This window comes from Perognathus longimembris, chromosome 14, assembly GCF_023159225.1.
Source record: "Perognathus longimembris pacificus isolate PPM17 chromosome 14, ASM2315922v1, whole genome shotgun sequence".
In the NCBI taxonomy this organism is placed as follows: Eukaryota; Metazoa; Chordata; class Mammalia; order Rodentia; family Heteromyidae; genus Perognathus; species Perognathus longimembris.
Window position 1 is genome coordinate 37,352,764 of NC_063174.1, and position 20,743 is coordinate 37,373,506.

Consider the following 20,743-nt stretch of genomic DNA (forward strand, 5'->3'; position numbering starts at 1 on the left):
TCCCCAAACATATACACTGCCTAAACAACTTCACTTTTTAAGGAAGTCTAGCATTTCTTAGTGTTGAATGTTAATTATAAATACTAAAAGAGAAGCCAGGCACTGGTGGCTCATGCCTGTAATCCTAGCTATTCAGGAGGCTGCGATCTGAGGATCATGGTTAAAAGCCAGCCCAGTCAGAAAAGTCTGTAAGACTCTTATCTCAATTTAACACCAGAAAAACGGGCAGTGGAGCTGTGGCTCAAAGTGATAGAGTGCTAGCCTTAAGCAGAAAAGCTCAGGGACAGGGCTCAGGCCCTTACTTCAAACCCCATAACTGACAAAAAAAATAAATAAAAATAAATGCGAGAAGAGCACCAGGCAAGCCTCCTTTATTTTACTACTCATTTATATGAAAAGTATGCTTTTTATTCATGTTTTTAATCTTGCTACTGTTTTTTTTTAAAATTGTATTTTAAAAATTGTATTTAAAAAAATTTCTCAGAGCAGGAATAAAGTTGCATGATCAGTGACACCATTAATTATGGCTGGAATTAGTATTTAGAAATGAGTTAAAGTCAAGTAACCTGAAATTGCTGTAGCAAAGTCTACCTGCTGTATCTGTGGATTAAGATGTATAAGGCATTGATTTTCCTTTCACTTTGACCCAAATTCCACTCTCCAAACCATCTTACTTCATGCTTTTGTGGCATTCTTCCTTGCCCTTTGGCCTGGCCAACTGGACCTTCATGCCTAAACAAAGGGGAAAAAAAATCTCTGTCAAATACAGTTGTGTGTAACTATGATAATATATAACTAATGCTAAAATATTTTTAGCACATAGGAAGGAGAAAAACTAAAGTTGCAATGGAGACCAAAGCATGCTTTCAGTAAAGGAGGTCCGGTCTGGTAAAGGACTTGGACACATGGATTTAGCACTGTCGTATGCTTTTCCCACTCAGTTGCTAATGAGCAGTTTTGTGTTCCCATTTTAAATTATCCAAGATTCATTGCAAACTTGACATCTTCACAATTGTTTTTTTGGTCAGCACTGGGGCTTGAACTCGGCCTGGGCACTGTCCCTGAGCTCTTCAACTCAAGGCTAACACTCTACCACTTTGAGCCACAACACCACTTCGGGTTTTCTGGTGGTTAGTGGAAATGGTATTCTCATGGACTTTGCTGCACAGGGCTGGCTTCAAACCAGTGATCTTCAGATCTCAGCCTCCTGAGTAGTTAGGGTTACAGGCGTGAGCCACTGGCTCCAGCCATCTTCACAGTGTAATCAGTTCTAAATTGTGCAGTTTAATCCGCTCTAAAATGGCATCCCTTTTGAGGGATGATGTGAAATGGATTCAGAACATTTATATGACAATCTTAACTGACTATAATTGAAGAATTTAAAAGGTGAGACTTTCATTGAATTTAGAGGTAAGACTTTCTCATCAATTTCATTGATGAGATGTAAAATCCATTACAGCTCAATTTGAAGTTTCAGGTACCAAATAATAGTGCTGAGGTCAGTACTTCTTAAAACCTATGACAAAGCCACACATAGCAGCACATGACTCTAATCTCAGCTACTGGAGGTGGAAATAGGAGGATCACGATCCAAGGCCTGTCCATGTTAAGCATGAAAGACTGGAAAAGTAAAAGCAAAAGTGGTTCAAGTGGCAGAATGCTGGTAAGACCCTGAGTTCAATTCCTAATTCTTCCAAAATGAAACTGATAGAATTATAGAAACCTTAACTAGAGGGGCTGGCCTAGTGATAAAGTGCTTGCCTCGCATACATGAAGCCCTAGGTTTGATTCCTCAGCACCACATATATAGAAAAAGCCAGAAGTGGCACTGTGGCTCAATTGGCAGAGCAAAAAGAAGCCAGGGACAGTGCTCAGGCCCCGAGTTCAAGCCCCAGGACTGGCAGAAAGAAAGAAAGAAAGAAAGAAAGAAAGAAGAAGGAAGGAAGGAAGGAAGGAAGGAAGGAAGGAAGGAAGGAAGGAAAGAAAGAGAGAGACAAATCAAACAGAAGTGGTGCTCTATATAATCCTATAATCCTAGCATTCTAGTAATAGAGGCAGGAGATGGAGCTTGAGGCCAGCCTCAGCTTCTTAGCAAGTTTGGGGTCATTCTGGGGGGCGGGGGGGAATCCTAATGCTGGTGGCTCTCACCTGTAATCCTAGCTACTCAGGACTGAAATCTGAGGATCACTGTTCAAAGCCAGTCCAGGCAGGAAATTCCACGAGACTCCTATCTCCAGTTAACCCACAGAAAACTGGAAGTGGCCCTTTGGCTCAAGTGGTAGAGTGCTAGCCTTGAGCTGAAGAGCTAGAGGACAGTGCCCAGGCCCAGAGTTCAAGCCCCACGACTAAAAAAAAAAAAGAAAAAAAAATGAAAGAGAAATTAACAATTCAGAAACATCACTAAAGGACCAAAAAAGTATATTTATTTCCTCTTTGTAGTTCTTGATTCTCACTTGGCTCCTATTTATCTTTTTATGTAATTTTAGTGGGCTACTATACCACTTAACAATTTATTACTTCTTGCTCCAAATTGATCCTTCATTAACTACTCTGCAAGAAGTGCATCTGAGCCCTTTCAATATCTTTCTTCTGCCAGCTGGCAGGGTACTGGTAAGAAATTGTAAGAGGAAGGATTTTCCCCTCTTGATTCTGGCCTGCTTGCTCAGCAGGCTTCTAGGAAGCATCTCATCACCCATTTTAGCAGAGCAGCCTTCCCCGCTCCTTTGTTCAGTTTGGGCAGGACACCCAGCTTCCAGGGTGCTGGCTCCTGCATTTTGTAATGTCTTCAGCTTCCCAGGAGGTTTCCCAAGGCCCAGCTCCTGTCTCTAGGCAGCTCTTCACACTCTGGCCCTGCCCCTGTCTCCACACACACATACCTACCCAACTTTGAGCAGGCAGCAGTTCCATTGACACCCCACTTGGATGGTTTATAGGAGAGTCTGTAGTGGGAACAGCATTGCTCAACACCATGGAACCAGATTCCCAGCACATTCCACCAGTATGGTGCCTCAGAAGTTCTTCAGCTATCCATTTTGCCACACTATTCTATAGAGTTTGGCTCTCAGCCATGGTGAAGCTCTTTTGTGGGCACTCTTCCTACCTTGCTCCTTTGGTAGTAGCCACTCTTGGTATTTGTAATTTTTCTAATCTCTAGCCCTCAGTTTCTTATTGTCCCCATGCCTTTGTTAAAGTTACTCCTTTTTTTTTCTTCTTTCTTTTTTCCTTTCTCTTCTCTCTCTCCTCTCTCTCTCCTTCCTTCCTCTTCTCTCTCCTCTTTTGTTTCTTTCTTTCCTTTCTTTCTCTTCTCTCTCTCCTTCCTTCCTCTTCTCTCTCCTCTTTTGTTTCTTTCTTTTCTTTCTTTCTCTTCTCTCTCTCCCCTCTCTTCTTTCTTTTCCTTCCTTCCTTTCTCTTCTCTCTCTTTCCTTTCCCTCTTTCTTTTCTTTCTTTCTCTCTCTTCTCTCTCCTCTCTTTCCTTCCTCTCTTTCCTTCCTCCCTCCCTCCCTCCTTCCTTCTTTTTTTTTTTTTTGGCCAGTCCTGGGGCTTGTACTCAGGGTCTGAGCACTGTCCCTGGCTTCTTTTTGCTCAAGGCTAGCACTCTGCCACTTGAGCCACAGCGCCACTTCTGGCCGTTTTCTGTATATGTGGTGCTGGGGAATTGAACCCAGGGCCTCATGTATAGGAGGCAAGCACTCTTGCCACTAGGCCATATCCCCAGCCCCCTCCTTGCTTCTTGTTAGTTGTGGGGCTTGAATTCAGGGCCTGTCACTGACCCTGAGCTTTTTCCGCTCAAGGCTAGTGGCTCTACCATTTTGAGCCAGTTTTTCTGGTGGTTAGTTGGAGATAAGAGTCTCACAGACATTCCTGCCGGAGCTGGCTTCAAACTCTGATTCTCAGATCTCAGCCTCCTGAGTAGCTAGGATTATAGGTGTGAGCCACCAGTGCTCAGCTTAAAGTTATTCTTTATATTAATCTTCCTTGTTCAAATAACTTTATAGTTTCCTTTTCCTGGTTGGACCTTGACTGATAGCTAGGTAATTGGTCATAAAATCAAATAACCAGTGAGTCATTACTGGTTAAAAACCAAGTCCAAGACTAGCCTGGTCTTAGACATAGTAAAAAACCTTCAAGAGGGACAGAGGAAGGAAGAGAGAGACAAAGGGGGAGGGAAAAGGGAAGGGAAAGAACCAAGTGTCATAGTCTCACAGTAGTGAGAATTAAGACTACCTGCTGTTTGTTAACACTAACCCTGAGAGTGTCAAAACTTTCTATTTTTCCAGAGCTGGAAATCTAGATTTTTTTTAATGAAATCTCCTGAATTATAATTCATGTAGTATTATATTACTATGTGTGCCAGGCAACACACATTTGAGTCACCAATGTGGAAGCTCTGGCAGGACTGTTGGGTGTCACCGATCACCAAGCCACAGCAAAAAGGGGGAGACTGGAAACATCCCACGTTTGTACAAACCTCAAAGTACAGTTGCTTAAAAGCAGTAAGGGAGAACAGGTCTCTATGTTAGGGACATTGTGCTCTCAACCACAGGAGAATAACTGATAATAGCTTTATTGGGAAGACTTCTAAACGTCTGTAGGTCTAGAAGAAACTGACCTTAAGGTTTAGAAGGTTCAAAGCCATTATTTATATAGCTTCTACTTAAATTAGCAGTTTCTTTGACAAAAGCCTGGTTATATGCAATAAAACTAGCTTTCTAGAAAATGTTTAAAATTTGGTAATGGGCAAAAAGAAACCAAAATCATTCATTTTCCTACTGTCCAGTTAAAATCACTAATAACATTTTCCTTTCCAGGTTTTTGTTTGCGTTTTTAACTTGGGTGCTTAGGTGAAATAGGAGTAATTTTACATTGTCCTTTTACCTGGTGGTGTATCATAAGCATTTTCCTTTATATAAAAACTTGTTCTAGGCATTTTTTGGTACAAGTAGTATGTTGTACATTAGCTCAGCTCCACTACAGCACCTGTTCACTCTTTGATTTGACATTGTTCACTGACGATTACAATAAATGCTGGATAAAAAAGCCTGAGGCTTGAAAGTGGTTCAGAGATCACAGGTCACCCAGATCATGCTAAACAGCAGGGAAAATGTGCCTGAGAAAACACTAAGAACAAAACACTAAAAATACATAAAGTATGTGCATTATACATACATATATAAACAAAACCCTATTTATACAGCTTTGGTTCTTGTATTCTAGGCATTTTAAGTGCCTCCATTCCATGAAGTCTTTTTATGAGCTAAAATGATTGCCATTTAAGTTTTCTTGAGATTTTTGCCATGATAATATTGAATGCATATTTTGACAGCTAAATCTGTTGCTCTATTTCCTACTGTTTCATAGGGGTAGAATGATAGGGACCAAAAATGTTAAGTATTCCTAAGAAAATGCTTCATATACTGACAGGTTTTTGTTTGTTTGTTGTTGTTGCCAATCCTGGGGCTTGGACTCTGGGCCTGAGCACTGTCCCTGGCTTTTTGCTCAAGGCTAACGCTCTACTACTTGAGCCACAGTGCCACTTCTGGCTTTTTCTATATATGTGGCGCAGAGGAATGGAACCCAGGGCTTCAAGCATGCAAGGTGAGCACTTTACCACTAAGCCACATTCCCAGCTATACTGACAGGTTTAAAAAATATATTTTTCAAAACAAATGCATATGACAGTTTGTTCTTACCAACATTGAGTATTGTTTTTAGAACCTTGCTAATTTGTTAGAGAAAAATGTGTTTTTATAAGTTTAATTTCTGCAGTTCAGTTGAACTCATGTTATAGATAAAATATTTATTGCCAGTCTTTCCCAGGTTCTTTCGCAGTGAGCTTCTGCTTGTTTATGCTTTTGATGTCACATGAACGAATCTTATCATGGGATTTCCATTTATGTTTCTCCTCCCCCGCCCCCTCGGGGATTAAATCCAGGGCCTCTTGTATGCTAGACAAGCCATATCCTTAACCCCATTTTTTTATTTCTTGTTTTTTTTTTTTTCCCCAGTCCTGTCCCTAAGCTTCTTTTGTTCAAAGCTAGCAGCACTCTACCACTTATGCCACAGCTCCACTTCTGGCCTTTTGTGTTTGTGGTGCTGAGGAATTGAACCCAGGGCTTCATGTATTCTAGGAAAGCACCCTACCACTAAGCCACATTCCCAGCCCTATTTTTTATTTCCTTTATGTTTAGAAAATAGTATTTTGTAAAAAGAAAAACAGTATTCTGTAAAAAAGAAAAATCTTTTCAAAGATTGGAAAAAGTGACATTAATAAAGCACTTGCGTAAGCATTTGTCAGCTGTGTTAAGGAAGGGGACGGCTACTTACTGTCACTAGCCAAACGGCTGTATGTTGCTAAGGGCACTGTGAGATATGAGTCTGGTTGTGTTTGTTTACCTTTTCAGTGCAGGTGCTTAGAGGCCTTTGTGCTTGCAGCTGATAATGTTAAAGAGAAGGTTCTGATAACCAATTGCTGTGAAGTAATCCTGACTGGAGCACTTTCCTGCATAGGAGGTCTGGAAGTCTGAGACTTGCCTAGCATGACACAGTTGCTATTTAGAGCCAGGAAGCCTGGGTGTCTTGTTCTCGTTGAAGAACAGAGTTCAGACCTGAGTTTTCTTTATTTGTTACTAACATTTAACAGTAAATGTAGTAGCTAAATTAATATTAGAAAATATCTTCTTGAAGGTTTGTGAGAATGTGGAAAAAATCATTACCTCAACAAGAGGAATCCATCTCTTCAATGCTTTGGACTTTAAAGGAATTGGCCTTGCAGTAAGAGATGCATCTCTGATTTTTTTTTTTGAAACTGTAGTTGATGTTTTAAATACTACAATGGGCATGAGTACAAGGATTGAGATAAGCTGTTTTCTATATTAAAAGCTTTTAGGCTGGGGATATAGCCTAGTGGCAAGAGTGCCTGCCTCGGATACACGAGGCCCTAGGTTCGATTCCCCAGCACCACATATACAGAAAACGGCCAGAAGCGGCGCTGTGGCTCAAGTGGCAGAGTGCTAGCCTTGAGCGGGAAGAAGCCAGGGACAGTGCTCAGGCCCCGAGTCCAAGGCCCAGGACTGGCCAAAAAAAAAAAAAAGCTTTTAAACCCAGCTCTGGTGACTTATGCCTATAATCCTAGCCACTCAGGAGGCTGAGATCTTAGGATCAGGGTTCAAGGACAGGAAAGTTTGTGAGACCCTTATCTCCAATTAAACAACTACCACAACAAAGGGAGAGAGGAGCTGCGGCTCAAGTGGTAGAGTGCTAGCCTTGAGTACAAAAGCTCAAGGACAGTACCCAGTCCCAGTGTTTAAGCCCTAGGACTAGCACCAAAGGGGGGGGGGAAGCTTTTAAAATTATTGATCTATACTTAGTTCATCCAAATAATTTGTTATTTCTCTGAACAGGAAAAGAAAAACCATTTTAACTACTTTGATGTCTACCATTGCAATTAGACTGTCTTCAAAGCTCTGCACTGACAGACAGTTAATGACACTGAGTACAAGCTGTTGTTTTAATTAATCCAGCTGGTCGGTCCTTTGGCTCAGTCAGCTGGAATTGTGAAGTTCTAAAATGAAGTAACATAAAACCAATGGCACTGCACAGTTTATATCTCTCTTGAGGGAATATTTCATTATTCTGACAGAAACTGTTGCTTGGGGAACTCTCCTTCCATCTTGAACTACACTTGGAATTTGTAGTCTTTCATTTAAATGTACCCTTTTAGTGATTTACCATAAGCAAAGGAGAGAAGCTGTCAGCATTTTGTTACCTTTGATAAACAGAAACGTAATTTGAGATTGAGTCCCAAGTGGGGAAGTTGTGTGAAGGAATACAGCCACACACATACCGAGCCACAGCTCTAGGCTGGGATGAATTAAACTGAGTCAGAAATGATTTAGGTAGTATAGATGTTTGTTTTCAAATAAAAATTGAAAATGCAACCCATGGCAGTAATGTTTTGTTGTTTTTTTTTTTGACTCTGGCACTTCATTTCATTAGATGTGTTGGTCACCATCAAGAAGGCTCAGACATTTATCAAGCTGATAACTTTTATAGAGCCATTTTTATATTGCTGTGCTGAAGATTGAAACTGAGCAGATTTTGGGCTTGCTGGTAAAAATAGATGTCATGGAAGATATGTGCATTAATGAGACAAGTGACAACGTTGCTTTACATTTCCTGTGGTATATCTGATTATAGTTCTTTTCTAAACATTTACATACGCCATGGGCCAATCATAAGCTTGGAATCAACTAAAAAAATCTTGATATAATTACAGTTGGGAGGACTATGTTAGGACTGTCTCTACTTTGTTCATAAATTAGTTAATATCAGGGCCAATGAAGTGGCAATTCCTATGTCTCCAGTATCTTCTGAGGTATTGAGTATTTAATTCAGTCTTTCAATTATTTTTTTCTTGGTACCGAGTTTAAACTCAGGGTCTCATACTGATTTGGCTTGCTTGCTGTGTGATTGCTTTACCACCTGAGTCACACCTCCAACCCCTTTATTCTTTTATTAAGTGCTTAGGGAAATCTCTTATGTGCCAGATACTGCCTTATAAACTGAGAACTAAGCAATCAAAAAAATTTTGTCAGCCAGGTGCTGGTGGTGGCTCATACCTGTAATCCTAGCTACCTAGGAAGCTGCACTCTGAGACTCCGTGTTTAACGCCAACCCAGGCAGGAAAATCAGTGAGCTGGAAATGTAGCTGCAGCTCAGTGGTACAGTGCCAGCCTTGAGGGAGAGCATAGGGCCATGAGTTTAAGCCTCAACACAGCACGCAGGCACGCGCGCACACGCAAACACACATACCACACAGTAAATACAGTGGACGTTGAACTTCATTTGATGTACTTCAAATTGAATTGAACATTGAACATAATAATTTCATATCACACTGCCTTTCTTGAAGGAAAAAAATGTAAAAGTTAGATGATTTAGTTTGCCCTGCTTAGCTCTTCATACAAACTCAACCGGTACTTTCTGAGTTCTCCAGGTGCTTTTATTTATTTATTTATTTTGCCAGTCCTGGGCCTTGGACTCAGGGCCTGAGCACTGTCCCTGGCTTCTTTTTTGCTTAAGGCTAGCACTCTGCCACTTGAGCCACAGCGCCACTTCTGGCCATTTTTTATATATGTGGTGCTGGGGAATTGAACCCAGGGCTTCATGTATAGGAGGCAAGCACTCTTGCCTCTAGGCCATATTCCCAGCCCCTTCTCCAGGTTTTTGAATTTCACAGATCAGCATTAATTTTGAAATTGCAGAAAATTTACATGGGATTTCCTGCTTTTAATTGTGTTAAGTATGGACACGAAAAAAGGAAAACAGAAACTGTTGTCACTGTTCTTTTTTCTTAAAAAAAAAATAAGCTTTTGGCAATACTGGGGTTTTAACTCAGGGCCTCACACTTGCTAGGCAAGCAGGTGCTTTACCACATACCCAGCCCTCATCATTTCTTTGTAGAAAGGTCTGTTAACACCAAAAAGTAGGTAAGACCTAATGTCAAAATAAAGAATAATCCCTTATACTAAAGAAGTACAATTTTTTAAAAAAGTAAAACTTGATGGTACATTTCCTATTCATTTCTCCTATTTTGTTATGTATCTTTAAAACTGTTAACAGCAAGCAACTAATGATGCCTTTGTTTTTCCTCTTGGCCTTGCTAATAAGGATGTTGCTAATTCATGCTGTCTTAAGAAGTTGTGTGGCTGTTATCTTTTTTCAGAAGTAAATTTTATATAATGGCTAGGATATGTCATGCTATTCTTGGAATGCTGGTAAGGACAATAGATATAATGTTGGGTCTAATCATGCCTCTACTGTTAGCTAGCCTCACCAGTCAGCCTTTACATTAAGAGTGTTCTCTGGAGGTGGGGGGGTTGGGAGGGAGAATAAGAGGAATATCAAGCTGGGTGCCAGTGGCTCTGCTCGTAATCCTACTACTCAGGAGGCTGAGGTCTGAGAATCCTGGTTTGAAGCCAGCTCGGGCAGACAAATCCTAGAGACTTTTGTCTTCAGTTTACCAGCAAAAAGCTGGAAGTGGAGGTGTAGCTCAAGTGTTAAAGTGCCGGCCTTGAGCAGAAAAGCTAAGTCAGAGCATGAGCCTGAGTCCAAGAAATGAGTTATCACAGAGTTACCATAAAAACCTATGTGAGCTGGTTGCCAGTGGCTCATGCCTGTAATCCTAGCTACTTGGGAGGCTGAGGTCTGAGGTTTGTGCTTCAAAGCCAGCCCAGGCAGGAAAAGTCTATGAGACTCTAATCTCCAATGAACCACCAGAAAACCAGAAGTAGTGCTGTGGCTCAAGTGGTAGAACACTCTCCTTATGCTGAAGAATTTAGGGACAGTGCCCAGGCCCAGGGTGTAAGCCCCATGACTGGCAAAAATAAATAAATAAATAAATAAATAAATAAATAAATGTGTGTGTGTGTGTGTGTAAGAAGAACTGGAAGAATTAGAAGAATCAATAGACAAAGATATGGTAAGGCATGAAAGTACATCTTTGAGACCCTATCACAGTACAAAACCAAGGTCAGGCATTACAGATCCTGCCTGCAATCCTAACTACTCAGAGGGTAGAGATCCAGCAGATTGTGGTTTGAACCAGTTCATGAAGGCCAAAAAGTTTGCCAGACTTCATGTTAACTAAAACAAAACCAACAACAAAACACCACCAACAACAAAAATTTACTTGGCCATGGTGACATGCACCTGTCATCCCATCTATGCAGGCAGTGTAAATAGGGTTACAGTCTATGCCAGCCCAGGCATAAACATGAGCTCCCGTCTCAAAAAAACAAAAACCAAAACAAAAAAGGGGTAGGATCATGGCTGAAGTGGTAGAGTGCCTGTCTAGCAAGTACATGTCCTAAGTTTAAGCTCCATTCCTGAAGTAAAAAAAACAGGAATGGGATGGTGCAGGCTTGTAATCCCAACTACTTGGGAGGCAGAAATCTGGAAGATCGTGTTTTGAGGCCAGTGTAGGCAAAAAGTTAACAACAAGCTGGGTGTGATAGTACATGTCTGTAATCCCAACTACACAAGAGGCAGAGGTAGGAAATACCACAGTGCAAGGCATAAAATACATGTCTTTGAGAAATAACCAGATTGCAAAGGGTTGAAGCTGTGGTTTACATAGTCAAGTGCTTGCCTAGAAATGCAAGGTCCTGAGTTCAGACCCCGGTCAAACCAAAACAAACAAATAAGCTAATTAGGCATCCCAACCTCACAGTTGGGAGTTCAGTAGAATATCAGAGGGAATATAGCTTAATTTTAGTATCTTCATCAAGGAAACTGAAAAATGAATGCATAATATACTACTAAATTATTGAAACATTGTTATAAGTAACATCTGTATTACTGCCGTGTAATATTTGTTCATTTTGTTTTGTGGTGCTAGGGATCCAACCCATAGAACAATTTTACTATTGCCATAAAAATGTTTTTATTATTATAAAGGGGACATACAAAGGAATTACAGTTTCATAAATCAAGTATTATGTTCATTTCTTTTTGGACAATGTCATCCCTTCTTTCTCTCTCTACCAGTTTTTCCCTCCCATCCCACCCACAGGTTGTATAGCTCATTTTCAACGTAATGTGTAGTGAGTACCACTGCTGAATTTGTTCACCCTTTGTTCCTCTATTTCTATGCTCCCTCTCCCCCTTCCCAAAGACAGATAAGCAAATAAACAAGACAAAAGAAAAGAAAAGCCTGGCACCAGTGACCCATGCCTGTAATTCTAGCTACTCAGGAAGCTGAGATCTGATTATCATAGTTTTGAAGCCAGGGCAGGAAAGTCCATGAGATTTACCTCCAGTTAATCACAGAAAAAGCTGGAAGCAAAGCTGTAGCTCAAGTGATACAATGCTAGTCTTGAGCAAAAGACACATGGGAGTAGTGCCTAGGCCCAGAATTCAAGCTGCAAGACTGGCCAAAAACAGAAAACAAAAACCTCTTGTTCCATTTCCTGGAGTTCATTTCGGTAAATATTATTTTATATGATCAGGGGCATGTAGGCATTGCACTTTTGTGTTCTTCCCCTAAGAGTATCCTATTTTGGTCTCACTGTATGTGAATGCCTAGAGTCCTATATAATGTATTATGTCCCTGTGTATTTTAGTTCTAGTTTCTGCATATGAGAGAAAACATGCACCATTTGTTTTTCTGAGCATGGCTTGCATCATTTAAAATGATTTGTACTAGGTCCATCCATTTCCCTGCAAATGACATAATATTCTTTCTAATGACTTTGTAAAATTTCATTGTATATAGGTACCACATTTTTTTGATCCACTCATCTACTGTAGGACATTTGGGCTGTTTCCACAACTTGGCTATTGTGAATAGCGCAGCAATGAACATCGATGTGCAAGTGTCCTTATGGTATCCTGGCTAGTGAGATTCTAGGTAGATGCCCAGGAGTGATATGGCTAGATTGTAGATACTATTGCCTTAAACAACAACAACAAAAATTCTGGTGGACCGGGAATGTGGCTTAGTGGTAGAGCGCTTGCCTAGCATCCATGAAACCCTGGGTTCTAATCCTCAGTACCAAATAAGCAGAAAAGGCTGGAAATGGCACTCTGGCTCAAGTGGTAGAGTGCTAACCTTGAGCAAAGGAAGCTCAAGGACAGTGCCCAGGCCCTGAGTTCAAGCCCCAGGTCTGGCACCAAAATAAAATTCTGATTCAGTGTTTGGTCCCTTGCCAGCTTTGTCTGGGCTGGCCATGATTCTTTGGCCTCTGCTTCCTAAGTATTTACAGTTGTTTGCCATCACATCCGGCTAGTACTAACATCTAACTGCATTTTTTCATTGTACATAAATTATAAGTGTTTTGTTAAGTATTGCAACTTCCTACTGCTTATCCTATGTTTACAGTTTATGAAGTCATGTATAATTTATTGTAACTGTTCTACTTTATGCATACTTTTATAGCTACGAGATTATGATTACATATTGTTTGTTACCACGTTTTCCTCACAGTAGTGTAGCACGAATGTAACCATGAGTAGAGGTTGTGATACATGACAACTTTCATGGCTGAGTGCTCTGGTTCTGTGATGACATGGTACCATTTATTTAAAAAATCTCCTCAGACATTAGATTATTTAGGTTTATACTCATAGTAAGTGCCATGATTATCTCTGCTTAATTCTTCCTTAGGATAAATTTCTAGAAGTAAAATTTCTGGATCAGAGAATTTATTTTTTATTTTATATTGAAGAAGGAATGAGAAATGGGAAGGGAAAGGAAGAGTAGGAAGAGTTGAGTAGGGATTCATACTTCTTGAGTATTAAGCCTAAATTACCAAATTTTTCACCAGGTAAATTGTAGCAGTTCACATTCTTTCCAGGGCAAGGCAAGAGTAGTCATCTTTCCCTTCCATAGATAGCAGATGTCAATCTACATAATTCTTAATCTACTTTTTTTTTCTTTTTTGGTCTGTTGTGGGGCTTGAGCCTGGGGTCTGGGCACTGTCCCTGAGCTCTCCAGCTCAATACTAGCACTCTACCACTTTAGCCACAGCGCCACTTCTGGTTTTCTGGTGGTTAATTGGAGATAAGAGTCTCATGGACTTTTCCTGCCCAAGGCTGGCTTTGAACCGCAAACCTCAGATCTCAGCCTCCTGAGAGGCTAGTATTATAGGTGTGAACCACTTGGCCCCTTGCAGCTCTTTATTTTTCTTAAGACAATGGTGTTGATACATACCTAGACGGGTCTTGAATCTCTGGGTTCAGATGATCCTGCCTCAGCTTCCCATGCAGCTTGTGTGACATTAGTTAATTGTGACACTGGCCATTTTTTTCAAGTTTACTGCTTCAGAAACTATTCCCCATTCATTAGTTTTTTTCAGGGTTTCTTTTGTTTCTTTGTAGGAGCGACTGAAGCTGGTGACTGTTTTGGGTGCTGGCCTTCTCTGTGGTACCGCGCTGGCAGTCATTGTACCTGAAGGAGTACATGCACTTTATGAAGATATCCTGGAAGGTGAGAAAGAGAAGAGCTTTGTTTGAGATGTTATTGGCTCAGAGGCTTGGCAGGAGAAGGAAGCTCTTGGTATTTTTTTATTCTACCTTGAAAAGAGTTCTTGTTTTTATGAGACATAGTGTTACTATGTAACCCAGACTGTACTCAGACTAAGTAGCCCATACTAGCCTCAAACTTGAAATCTTGACTGTCCTCTTTGTACTTAGAGTACAGCAATGAGCCACCACAGTCAAGAATTATCTTTTGACATTTTTGACACTGAACACATCTTTAGTAGTTCAGGGGGAAAAAGTTAACACCTGTAATCTTTTTTTTTTTTTTTTTGGCCAGTCCTGGGCCTTGGGCTCAGGGCCTGAGCACTGTCCCTGGCTTCCTTTTGCTCAAGGCTAGCACTCTGCCATTTGAGCCACAGCGCCACTTCTGGCCATTTTCTGTATATGTGGTGCTGGGGAATCGAACCCAGGGCCTCATGTATACAAGGCAAGCTCTCTTGCCACTAGGCCATATCCCCAGCCCCAACACCTGTAATCTTAACAACTCAAAAAGCTGACAATGATAGGTAGAGGATCACAATTTGAAGCTAGCCTAGATGAAAAAAAAGTCTGAAAGATTCCATTTCCAGCTAATAGCAAAAAGCTAAGCTAGAGGTGTGCCTCCAGAAGTAGAGTGCCAGACACACACACACACACACACACACACACACACACACACACACACACACACCCCACCCCCACTCCCCCCACCCCACCCCCGCATGGTCAGGGCCTATGAGCAGGGCCTGAGCTCTTTTTTCTCAAGGCTAGTGCTCTTCTACTTTAAACCACAGTGCCACTTCCAGTTTTCTGGAGATTAAGTCTCATGGGCTTTCCTTCCCAGACTTACTTTGAACTGTGATTCGCAGCCTCTTGGGTAGCTAGGATTACAGGTATGAGCTACCAATGCCTGGCTGGAGTTTTTTTTTGTTTAGGGGAATGAGGACTTATTTGAGACAGGATCTTGCTACTACCCAAGCTGGTTTAGAACTCAAGCTCATTCTGCATCAGCCTCCAGAATGCTGGTATTACTAGTTTGTATGAGTCATCATGCCTGGCTCATACTGGGATTCTGTTGGAGACTTAAGTTAAATTTATTAATTTGAGATAAAATCAGTATCTTAAAAAACAGTTTTCCAGCTGGGTGCTGGTACTCATGTAATGCTAGCTATTCAGGAGGCTGAGAGCTGAGGATCCTGGTTTGAATCCAGTCTGGGAGACTCATCTCCAGTTAACCTAAAAACTGGAAGTAGAGCTGTGGCTCAAAGGGGTACTGCACTAGCCTTGTGCAGAATATCTCAGTGACAGTGCCCAGGCCCTGAGTTCAAGTCTCACAATTGACCAAAAAATGAATAAATGCAGTTTTCCAATCTATGTGCACATATGTCTGTCCATTTATTTAGAAGTTGTCATCTTCAACTTCTTACCTTAGTGTTAAAATTTTTAGCATACAGATTTACATACATTTTATAATATTTATTCCTAAACATTTCCAATTTATATTGAAATTATAAATGCTTTAAAATTTTTCCATTTCTAGGAGCTGGGAATATGGCCTAGTGGCAAGAGTGCTTGCCTTGTGTATATAAAGCCCTGGGTTGGATTCCTCAGCACCACATATATAGAAAGTAGCCAGAAGTGGCGCTGTTGGTCAAGTGGCAGAGGGCTAGCCTTGAGCAGAAAAGAAGCCAAGGACAGTGCTCAGGTCCTGAGTTCAAGGCCCAGAACTGGCAAACAAAAAATTCCATTTCTAGTATTTTAGTAAATTGAAATTTGCTGAATTCATTTTACTATAGAACTTTTAAATAGATTTCTTAGGGATTTGCTACATAACAATCACATAATCTGTGAACTTCAGCAGCTGGATGCTTTCCTTTGGAATCTGCCTGTTTTTTCCTTTCCTTATTGTCCTCCATGGACCATATAGAGTGAGGCTGATTAGAAAGGAAGTCAAGCCTTCCTTGCTCTCATTTAGTCTTTAATCATTAAGCTTGATGTCAGCAGTGGGTGGTTTATGGATTCCCCTTTTCAGGTTAAGGAAGCTTTTGTTTACTGTGTGTATCTTAAATAGACACTAAATTGCATTCAGTCTGATTATATAATGAATTACAGTATTGATTTTTACATGTTGGAGTAGACATATATACCTCCTCCCTTCTTCAGTTGTTGCATATATTTTTGTTTATATTTTATAGATTGCTGGACTCAATTTATTGGCTGTTAACGATTTTTGTGTTCCTCCTCTCTTCATAAGGTATATTGGTCTGCAGTTTTTTTTTGTGGAAAAAAATTATATTTATTATTAGCCAGCTAGACTCAGTTTCGATGATTCCAATTTTGTCAGTAACATCTGAAGCATCATAATCAGGAGCCAGTTGATATGCCTTCTCTCCATCAGGTCTGATCAGGGTATTGACCTTACCCACATCAATGTCATAGAGCTTCTTCATAGCCTGTTTGATCTGCTACTTGTTGGCCTTGACATACACAGTGAACACAAGTGTGTTGTTGTCTTCTATCTTCTTCATGGCTGATTTAGTGGTCAGGGGGAACTTGATGACGGCATAGTAGTCAGGCTTGTTTTCTCCTCAGGGCACTCTTCCGAGGATATTTGGACTGTCTTTGGAGCTGCAGCGTCTGGGGCCACCAGAAAGTGGGTGAAGTGCCTATCTTTTTGTGGCTGTGGACACCTTTCAGCACTGCCTTCTTGGCCTTCAAAGCCTTTTCCTTGGCTTTGGCTTTAGGAGGGGCAGGAGCTCCCTTCTTAAGCTTTTGGCACCATATTGGTGAAAAAGGTCTGCAGTTTTTCTAATGATACCTTTAACAAATTAATGGTTTATCTTAAATAGCTTTGGAAGTTTGTGCTTCAAAGAATGTGCCATACTTTTTTTTCATTCTTTACTTCATCGAGTCCAAAATATTTTGTAATTTTCTTGCAACTTCCCCTTTCACCTATGTTTTAAAATTAATTATTTACTAATTAATTGATTTATGGTACTGAGGATTAAGCTAGGGCTTGTACATACTAGGCAAGTGCTCTACTGATAGGCTATACTCCTGGACCCTATCTGTTATTTAGAAGTTTGTTGCTTAATTTTGAAATAGTTGGGCTGTGTCTCCATTTTATTCCCTCTGTTCTTTTTGTTACTGATTGCTAGTTTAATTTCATTTTGTATTTCATATTTAGTATGATTTGAATATTTAGAAATTTTATTTTGGGGGCTGGGACTATGGCCTAGTGGCAAGAGTGCTTGCCTTGTATATATGAAGCCCTGGGTTTGATTCCCCAGCACCACATATATAGAAAATGCCCAGAAGTGGTGATTTGGCTTAAGTGGCAGAGTACTAGCCTTGAGAAAAAAAAAAAAGCCAGAGATAGTGCTCAGGCCCTGAGGCAAGCTCCGGGGATGGCCAAAAAAAAAAGAAATTTTATTTGGAGGGGGTCATACTGTAGTTTGAATTAGAGGTCTAGCTCTTGCTAGGCAAGTGTTCCACCACTTGAGCCACATACCCAGCCCTTGAATACTTAGAATTTTTAAAGTTTTGTTTGTTAATTGGTTGGTAGGTACATGGTGTAAGGGGTTAAACTCTCTGCATGCTAAGCATACATGCTGCCACTTGGACCACATCTCCAGACCTTTTTTACTTTAATCATTTTTTGAGTAGGATCTTACACTTTTGCCTAGATCTGCCGGGACCATGATCCTTCTATTTCTACTTCCCATGTAGCTGGGATAACTGGTACATACCACCATGACCAGCTTTTGATTGAGATGGAAATCTCACTAGTTTAATAGTTCTTCACTTCTCTATCTCCTCAAGTAGGTCATATTACAGGCATGAGCTGCTATACTTGATTTAAGTGATCTAGAATATGATTATCTTGTAAGATGTTTGTTGATTCCTGGTATAATGATCTTTAAGTCCCGAGTCACTTTCATAATATTGGTCTTCCAGATCTTTGCTGATTTCCTGCTAATAATATTGATGAGATAGAAATATTGAAGTCTCTTTGATTGTGGATTTGTCTATTCAATCAGTTTTTGTTATATGCATATACACATTTGGGATTGCTATTCCTTGGTGAGTTGAGCATTTTAATCATTATGTATTACCTCTTTTTCCTGGTACTGTTCCTTATTCTAAAGTCTATTTTAGCTTAATTTAGCCATTTAGTTTTCTTTTGATGGGTGTGTCAGTGTATTTCATAGTATAGCTTTTCCTATCCTTTCACTTTTAGCCTACCTGTGTTATTCCTTATATTGGAAAGAGGGCTTCTTAAGGATAATATAATTTGATAATTTTTTTAAAATCCAGTTTAACAATCCCTTGCCTTTTGATTGCTGTGTTTATTATTCTAGGAGTCAGCATACTTTTTCTATGAAGACTACAAGAGTTACATCTTTTAGGCTTTGTAAGCTATTGATCTCAATTGATGCTACTTAACTCTGGCTGAGAATGACTCCGACTCTTATCTTCATTCATATGTAGTGAATTTGTTACTTCCGATATTATTTTTCTCAGTTCTAAATTTTCTGCATGGTTCTGCATGGTTATTACAGCTTTTGTCTCTCTGTTGAGGACATTATGCATACATTTGATGTTTCTCCTATTGTTGTAGTAGCTATAACTGGGTAGCTTTGAATGTCTTTGGATTTTCCAGTGTCAGTTATCATTGGATATGACTGTCTTCCTTTGTTAATTGCTCAGTTCTTCGTGTTTCTTTGTATGTTGAGTAATTTTGAGTTATGTCTTAAATCATTTTGAACATTATAATTGGAAACGCTGGGTCCCATTAAGTCCTCTGGAGAATAACAATTTCATTTGTTTAAGGAAACAGTTAACCTGTTTAGATTAAGACCACAAACTGTGTTCTACCTTTTTCAGGGAGATAGTTCCGATTTTAGTTCCATTTTCAAGGATTTTGTGAAGCTCCTTTTGATGTGTCCTGTCGGTACAGAGTACATGGATGCGCCTGGAACTTGTGCCATTAGTGCACAAGATTGGAGGGATCCTTGACTCAGCTCTTGAGCCTTTCCTCCTCAGTATCCTTGTACACTCAGATCCCAGGCTTCCCTTTCCCAGTCTTTTGGCCAGAAATCTTTCTCTAGGAGTTTTTGTTCTCTGTGCTACACTGCAGAGCTAATGGCTTCAGCTACTCTCAAAGTGAAGGTGATAAAGCAGAACAGAACAGCCAGGTTTCCTATACCTTCAACACCACTATAGTTCCTTGTAGCTGCTCTGGCCTAAAAACTGTGTTGTTGTTGGTTTTGGTGGGAAGTAGGTTTTTTGTTTGTTTTAACTGCCTTGTGTTTTGCTGCTAATCAGGTCTATAACTAGGCTACACAATGGGGAAAGAAAAAAGGGAGAAAAAAAAGAAACAGGCTAGGAATATGGCCTAGTGGCAGAGTGCTTGCCTTGTATACATGAAGCCCTGGTTTCTATTCCTCAGCACCATATATGCATGCATGCCAGAAGTGGCGCTGTGGCTCAAGTAGCAGAGCTATCCTTGAACAAAAAAGAAGCCAGAGATAGTGCTCTAGCCCTGAGTTCAAGCCCCAGGACTGGCAAAAAATTAAAAAAAATTTAAAGAGAAACAATTAGTACCTCTCAGTAACCCCTTTTTCCTTTTTCATTTTTTCTGTCCTTGTACTTGGCAGTTATTATTATTATTATTATTATAGTGCTGATATCAGGGCTTGAATGTAGGGCCTTGAACTCTGTGAACTCTGTCTTGGCTTTCTTGCTCGTAGCTGCCATTATTAAACTTGAGCCACATCTCTAGTCTGACATTTTGCTGGTTAATTGGAGATGGGTTCCCAAGGGCTTTGCCCAGGCTGGCTTTGAACTGTAATTCTCCAGATCTCAGCCTCCTAAGTAGCTAGGATTATAGGTGCGAGCCACTGGCACCCTGCACAACTTTTACTGTAGTCCTCTGTAGTCCAGTGGTTGTTTTGTTAAATGTGTTTTGTTCAGAATTGTTGTAGTAATTTGTGAGTGATTGAGGAAGAAGTGGGCACATTCCATCTTGGTCAGTACTAAGTATCTCCATCATTCTTTTTCAAAAGCAGAATTTTAATACACGAGTAACATTTCTTTATTATAGATCAAGCCAATCTTTTGCTATATTTCATGTAAAGACATTGTTTGCATGTTGCTACAGCCTATGATTTCACTCATCTGTGAACCTTGTAATTACAATAATTAACAGATTTTTCTCTGATGCTTTAATACACATCATTAAATACTAATTAATGTGAAAAGAAATCTAACATACTCTTCTATAATTATACCTTTTAAAAATCACAAATTAGATGATAATCAGTTTTCATGTGTAGAAACTTTCTATAGAAAGTAATTATAAGAACTTCAAAGTTTATTGAGCATTACAGTGCTTGTTTACTGTGGAATTAAAAATGGAAGCATCATAATTCTTTGAATTTTTTTGAAATTGGTATGTTGAAGAAGGTGGACTATTGGATCAAAGATCTAAATATTAAGGTACTCATAACTATGTGTTGTGTTCATAACACATTTAATTGACAAAACTTGCTGTTATCAGGAATTGTTTAGTATAAACAATCTATTAATTTTCACTTTAAGAATGTCACCTATCAGATTCCTTGGCAGTCACAGTTATCTGTATCTTTTTTTCTGTTGTGCTTTACAGTAAGAAGACCTTGGCATAGAAATGAGGCAGTAACTTAATAAGTGGTATCTAAAT

At 40.0% G+C, this 20,743-nt stretch overlaps 1 protein-coding gene across 4 annotated transcripts in view; it reads left to right on the forward strand.

Moving 5' to 3' along the window:
* The window catches only part of Slc39a9 (solute carrier family 39 member 9), a 46,710-nt gene that overhangs the window by 4,866 nt on the left and 21,101 nt on the right, over positions 1–20,743 (forward strand). For 3 of the 4 annotated variants that reach the window (XR_007213246.1, XM_048362860.1, XM_048362858.1), the window contains exon 2: positions 13,879–13,987. Coding sequence is in view for 3 of the 4 variants with exons in the window: in XM_048362858.1 (XP_048218815.1) it covers positions 13,879–13,987 (109 nt within the window). In the remaining variant the exon portion in view is untranslated. Of the gene's footprint in view, positions 1–13,856; positions 13,988–20,743 lie in introns of all 4 variants that reach the window. The other variant, XM_048362861.1, reaches the window with a different exon arrangement.